Source organism: Colobus angolensis, unplaced genomic scaffold (assembly GCF_000951035.1).
Source record: "Colobus angolensis palliatus isolate OR3802 unplaced genomic scaffold, Cang.pa_1.0 Scaffold74, whole genome shotgun sequence".
NCBI lineage: Eukaryota > Metazoa > Chordata > Mammalia > Primates > Cercopithecidae > Colobus > Colobus angolensis.
The window spans coordinates 12,731,604-12,739,034 of NW_012121154.1; the positions used below are offsets into that span (position 1 = coordinate 12,731,604).

The following is a 7,431-nucleotide window of genomic DNA, read 5'->3' on the forward strand; positions in this document are numbered from 1 at the left end:
TCACCTGAGGTCAGGAGTTCGAGACCAGCCTGGCCAACATGGCAAAACCCGTCTCTACTAAAAATACAAAAATTAGCCAGGCGTGGTGGTGCAGGCCTGTAATCCCAGCTACTCTGAAGGCTGAGGCAGGAAAATTGCTTGAACCCGGGAGGCGGAGGTTGCAGTGAGCTGAGATCGCTCCACTTCACTCCCGCCTGGGCAAAAGAGTGAAACTCCATTTCAAAAAGAAAAAGAAATGCTCATAGCAGCACCATCCCTAATAACCACAAACTGTAAGCCTCCCAAATGCTCATTAACAGAATGAATGAACTGAGGTATATTCATGAATACTGCACAGACATGAGACTGAATCAATTACAACTACACACAACAACATGGATGAACCTCACATAGGTAACACCGGAAGAAAACAGACCAAAAGCATATCCAGAGGGTTTCCATTTATATAATGTTCAAAAACAGACACAACTGAATTGCCATATGCAAAAAACCGAATCTCAATATTTACCTTAATACTAAAACCCCAAATGAATCACAGACTTAAATGTTAAGATCCTATAACTCCTAAAAGTCAATCTAGCAGAAAATATTAGTGAATCCAGGCTTGGCAAAGATTTCTTAGGCACAACACACACACACACACACACACACACAAATGAAAAAAAAAGTTTCAATAAATTGTCTTTCATAAAGATCTATGATCTGTGTACTATCCCATATATATATCTTCAATAAAAATACTAATAAAAATTAAAGAATTGAGCGATGAGAAGACAACACAATCAACCACTATGTCATCTCATTCGGGAACAAGTACATCTCTACAAGGAGAGAAAGAAAGCCAACAGTGGCAGAGCAGGGATTGGAAAAGGGAAAAATAGTTACCAACAAATGTTTGTCCTAGTCTTTGCATTGCAATGGGAGGAGGAGGGGAAAACAATGAAGAAAGACCCTTTGGTTCTCCTCCTTTAACTGCTCTTAGTCCACCACACATTATAAAAGAAAATATATCAACTTAAGAGCAAATCAAAGATATCTTGGTCCAGGATCCTTTCTACTTCTTTCTCTCTTCCTCTGGTACCTTCCTCACTTTTGAATTTTCTCCCTTCCTTTCTCCTTATTTTTTTCAGGTATATCTTTTTGCTCTCTGCATCCACACACCACTATATATCATTTTCACCTTTGCATAAGAGGCACCAAAATAAGAAGAGAACAATTAAAATACATACACAAAAACAGCCTGGGTTCCTTATGGATTTGAAATGCCCTTATATTGGAGAAGAGACAACACACAATCTTTATCAATTCTCACCAATCCTTTTTATTCAGCATTGGTAGAGTATAGGCCACAGCATAAATATTACTACGACACTCTCTCCCTCTCCGTTTCTCTCCTCTCCTGAACAAGAGAGCTACAATTTGTGAATTCAGTATTTGCTAGCTAAGTGGAATGTTAAGGATCTAGGCTAGGAGTTCTTATCTATTGCGCTACAAGTATAAAGACTTCCCTTTAAACACTAAAATACATCAAAAACCCACAAACATGCCAAAAAAAATTATCCTTTCAGTATCTGTTCCCTGAGAAAATGCAAACTTATATAACACTATTATAAGTTATTAATTTTTAGTTCATTGTGAACTTTATTAATTAAAACAACATCCACTCACACTTAACAACAACAGATATGGGCAATGCTATGTATGAACACAGTCTCAGCTTCTCAGATCTCCTCATCTAACAAACTCCTCAGCCCTACTTGGGTTTACCCTAGACAGACGGAATCAGCTCTGACCACTCTGGGCTCAAATTTCTTTACTGATTAAGAATCGTAAAATTTTTTTACATGAATTGCCTGAAGAAAGAGCAAGATAGTTTGACAAAAATGATAGTACGGTAAAGTACCTTCTGTTTACCCAGGATTATTCTGGGATGATTTATTAAAGAGTTTTCCCAATAACCATTCCTTCTCCACACAACACACACACTCCTTCCCTCTCTCTCTTTCTCCTCCCTCTTTCCACCTATAAAGCACTCAGAACTCGTATCTAGACTGTTTAATAAATGATTAGAGTCAGCCCTCCACATCCACAGATTCGAACCACTACAGATCAAAAACATTTGGGATATAAAACAATAAAAAATAAAATACAACAATAATACAATTTTTTTTTTTTTCTTTTTTCTGAGACGGAGTCTCGCTCTGTCGCCCGGACTGGAGTGCAGTGGCTGGATCTCAGCTCACTGCAAGCTCCGCCTCCCGGGTTCACGCCATTCTCCTGCCTCAGCCTCCCGAGTAGCTGGGACTACAGGCGCCCGCCACCACGCCCGGCTAGTTTTTTGTATTTTTTTAGTAGAGACGGGGTTTCACTGTGTTAGCTAGGATGGCTGACCTCGTGATCCGCCCGTCTCGGCCTCCCAAAGCGCTGGGATTACAGGCTTGAGCCACCGCGCCCAGCCTAATATAGCAACTATTTACAGAGTATTTTCATTGTATTAGGTATTGTAAGTAATCTAGAGATGTTTTTAAACATATGGGAGGAAGCACACAGGTTATGTGCAAATACTACACCATTTTATATGAAGGACTTGAGCATCTGTGGATTTTGGCATCTACGGGGATCTTGGAACCAATCCCCCTTGGACACCAAGGGACAACTGTACTACACCTTTTTAGCTATTATGGTTATTACTACTACTACTCTCTCCCACATACATTACCCCATAAATCCCATAAGTGCTCTAGCTAAGAAAGGGCAAAATGAAGAAACGAGAACTTGAAAACCTAGGTTTTTTTTGTTTTTATCAGATATTCACGTTTATTACTGTAAATAGGAATAAACAAGGGAGTAAAAATGTGTCTAGCACCGACTCTAGTATATTCAAGATGAATTCATTCATTCATTCAACAGGCACTCAAAAAATGAATATATTTGTAGTAGGATTTACCCCTAAAATCTCCAGAAGGTACTGTCTTGCAGCAAACATCTTCCTCTTAACTATTACATACATCATTTTTTATTCATCATTAGGCATTTTTTAAAAAATTCATTCAATAGCATTCTCTGCTCTTAACTTTTAAAATGGGTATGCTGAATTTTATTCTCTCTCTTCAAAACACAGAACACAACCAAAAAATAAACTAATTTTTTGTGACCCTGATAGCTTTGTTCTTAGGAGTCAGCCATTCAGAACAGAAGTACTCCATAACTCCCCTACAAAATGGCATTCTACAGACTTCCACTGTTCCATTCAAGGTAAAAACATAATTTTAGATTTCAAGGTGTTATTGAGATCTATTAGGATAACATTATTTTCCAATTTATCCCCCCAAATAACCTTCAGATTACATTATAATTTTACTTCAAATTGTATGTGTATTTTTCAATGAAGGACTCTTAAGATTCTACAAAAATAAATTAGGTTGTTTTGCTTATCCCATTTTACAAAATTGAACAAAAACAATTCAACCAATACTAAGCTCTTGCAAGACTAGCAGTTCTTTTAGAAGGATACAAATGAGATGAAAAATTACTAGAAATAATCACATCAGCATTTTTGCATTTATATTTTGTATTTAGAGGTACTTTTCTCTACCCAGTTTTCTGAATTATCAAAAGATCATTCTATACTGTAGGAACAAAATCAGCGGTGGTAAACAATAACTTTTGGTTTGTTTACAATCAAGCAGTTTCTCCCCCGCTAAAGAAAGAAGTCAGATTTCTTCATCCTTTCTACCAGTAGACAGATAGGAACACTGACTATATGCAAATCCAAATATCTCTAAGATTTAGAGTACCATGCTTCAAACCATTAACTTTAATTTTTTTTTTTAAGTGAAAGCAAAAACTCTTAAAAATCTTAGCTGGACTGGTGAACAAGCAATTGAAGAATGTAATGATAATGCTACATGATATTATAAGGTATTAATTCCTGGATGGGATATACTGTTACAAGCCATAAATTCTTGTTAATCTTCAGATTCTTATTTTTCCAGTTCCTCCAAACAAATTAAAAAGGCAAATGATTTGACTGTTCATTACTGTATGACTTTTAATAAAAAGTAGGGGTGAGGGAGAGTACCTTCTTGTTTTAATATATCTACATTAATCAAACAGCTTCCATGTTTGCAAAGTGTTGTCTGATTTATACGCTACATTTATCGATCATTAAGTCAGGATAGCACAATGGCCATGAAATAATAATACATAAACTATATCTCTGGTAAAACTGTGTATGAAGTTATAAGCAATAGTGGCTGATTTCTAAACTTTAAAATTATGACCACGTGCGTCCTCCCTTTCCTTCAAATGATCACCAGAGTGTAGGTAAGTAAATAAAAATCACCAAAATATCTTAGAGTATCTTTCCTCACAGAATGTATTTTAGCCAGAAAACCTCATCCACTCCTAATTTGTTTCTCAATAATATTCAGCCACTCTGTCCAACCCTCAATTTATCAGTAAAGAATTTGTGATACTCCAAAAAGCTAATGTAATTATTACTGTCATCTCATTAAGTGTGCTCTTCCTAGTACCAAACTAACATTACAGCTGACACCCAGCTTGTTCACTATGCACACCACCCTCTTCTCCCCTTCCCATCACCACCATTTTACTGGCAGAATGTTCACAAGGCTGAAGACTATTTCTCATTTCAGCAAACAGAATGCTTAAGATCAGATGGCTAGCCACAAACCAGAAGTTAGAAGCCACACAAAAATAAACACTGGCAGTCCTAAAATCTTCTACTTTCAGTCTCTAACAAAAGCAGTAACGTCGTTTTTATTTGTGATGCCCTAAGTTATAGCCAGAAGCTTTTCCCCCGATTATACTAATAAATCAATTTAAAATAATTTTACATCAGATTATGTCCTTCATATACTAGCATACTTTAAATAAATCCATTTTACCATGGTAGGTTCTTCAACTCATATTTTTTTCTATTTTTTCTGTATCATTCCTTAACTACCATATTATTTCTCCATTTTTTTCTAAATATTACATCTATGAACAAAAAAGATAACCCTGCAAACTAACCCTAGAAAAGACAAATCAACATATACCTTAAGTATAAAAGATCAATATTAAGTATAACCTATTAGGTAACCAAGAGAAAGGTAAGCATCAACTGCATGCCCAAGAACCTCAATTTAAGACATTATGTAGTATACACAATTTTGGTAAACAGAATTGAACACAATATTTGCATATCAAAATAGGCAACTATAGCCTCATTTCTGACTTCAGATAAAAATATCTTAATGCTTTTTATTAGACAAAACAGTCATTTTAATGAATATCTCTTTACAGATATAATCACATGATTGACAGATAAAATAATTGCTTTAAAAATACTTCTGAGTCATTTTGTCCTTACCTGCAGGCATGAACCATTACTGCATGCAGTGACTGTTCCATTTCCTAGCACAGACTTGAAGAAGCATCGTATCTCTCTTTCAGAATGTGACTAATCTGTGGGTTTGCAATTCCTAAGCTATTTACAAATGGCACTCCCTTACCATATAAGAATAAATATGTATTACAACCCCAAATCAAGTATTTTTAACCTACATTTTACAAATAACCTTCGTAATTCTGTAAAGCAGCAACCTCAAAATGTAGGAAGAAAACCTCACAGTATCTCCCTTCCAAAAAGCAAGATTTCCTTTTTTGCTTTTTAGCTAAATTATTTTTAAAGCCTTCAACAGCTGTCACACATGAACCAGCGGTGTGCTGTGTTATGGTGTGCATGCTGCAGCTGATTAGGCTTTACAATTTTTCTTTAAAAAATCAATCACTCTTTGCAAAAGCAGAACAGCTTGCCCAAATACACATCTTCAATACAGCACAATACCAGCATGCAGGACAATACGTTATATAGCAAACTTGACAAGAGAAAAAAAAAAAATATATGTCCTGGTTTGTTTCTTAGCAATGCTACACCATTAATTGTTCATGCAAGAGATGTAGCTGTACCTTTCTGAAGAGGACGACTTCTCAGAGTTAACTGACATCAGCAGCTCAATCTTCTGCTTGATTTCTGGAAAAATCAGAAAATATTCACAACCAAGATTGCCTGCCCTTGCTTTCAAGCCTTATATCAAGAGATTTTTCTTCTCTAATCCCTTTTGTTCAGAATGAGGCCACAAGATTCGCAGTACTTCTGTTAGGACTGGGATTCAATGGTGCTATAAAGGGAAAAAGCTCCAGAGGCATCAGGCCTTGCTAAACTATGCACATGACTGTTTATGAAAGCAGGAAGTACCATTTCTTTAAAGCAGAGGGGTGTTTTCTTTTTTAAGGTAGAACTAGCATGGCTCTACAAGATGATTTTCAATTTAGCAAAATAAAATACAAACAAGACATCTTGAACATCTGAATTAAATATACTTAGATCATTTGAGAAGCCTGGGTATTCACGTCACAGGCTGTAATAAACAGATATGCAACCCTTGGCTGTTTCTATTTCACTAGCCCTAAAAAATATGGCTCAGTGAATCATTTTTGTCACTTAAGAATGAAATATTAAACCAGAACCCCAATGTATAGATTTCAAAATGTTTAACCTTTAATTTCTTGATTGTGTTTAATTACAGACACATTTACCACCTAGTGTCCCTAACTCCTCCAGAAAGAGACTGTTTATTTTATACCTTAATTTTCCCCTCCTCCTTAGCAGTACAGTACAAGTGAACAGCAACACCCATTTACCGAGTAGGGATAATATACTTGTCCTTTTAGGAAAGGATTGACAATACACATCTAAAACAGGAATGTAAGCGCCAGTTCAACTTAATTAAAAGATAACTGCTGATACTGATTTGGAAGGGAGGTAACAGACTAAAAGGGAAGGAAGGGTGAAAATAAGAGAGGGAAAAGATAAGGAGACAATCTAATACGTTTCCTTTAAAACATCAACGACTGACTCAAAGCACATAATTTTAAGTTTTAATAAAACTGACATGGTCCTATTACCCAGACTATTTCATGTGTAAAGATGTTTTCCTACCCCTAACAAGTATTTTCAACTGGATTTTTAAAACTGAAGTGTGCTTTCATAATAAAAAGTTCACATATTAAAAATAAAGTAGTGCCAATAAAATGTTATCAACAGTATCAGGATTTCAAAAGAGACCTCAATAGCTTTTGTTTTTTTTTTAAGCAGTAAAGCAAATTTTAATTTTTTAAAATGTTGACTATATAAATCAAAGTTGAATATGAGAAGATGTAAATGAAAAAAGAATAAAAATTAGTTTTATAAAATACAATGGACCTGTACAGAAATACCCTCTCAAGTGTTGTCAAAATAAGGATTTTTCCCAATTTTTTTTTTTTTTTTGGAGACAGAGTCTCGCTCTGTCGCCCAGGCTGGAGTGCAGTGGCCGGATCTCAGCTCACTGCAAGCGCCGCCTCCCAGGTTCACGCCATTCT

At 35.8% G+C, this 7,431-nt stretch overlaps 1 protein-coding gene across 3 annotated transcripts in view; it reads right to left on the minus strand.

Annotated features, from left to right (window-relative positions):
• The window catches only part of SRPK2 (SRSF protein kinase 2), a 198,001-nt gene that overhangs the window by 156,699 nt on the left and 33,871 nt on the right, over nucleotides 1-7,431 (minus strand). For 2 of the 3 annotated variants that reach the window (XM_011927759.1, XM_011927757.1), the window contains exon 2: nucleotides 5,977-6,040. In XM_011927759.1, coding sequence (XP_011783149.1) covers nucleotides 5,977-6,014 — 38 coding nt within the window. In that variant the 5' untranslated portion in view covers nucleotides 6,015-6,040. Of the gene's footprint in view, nucleotides 1-5,976; nucleotides 6,249-7,431 lie in introns of those variants that run through there. The other variant, XM_011927758.1, reaches the window with a different exon arrangement.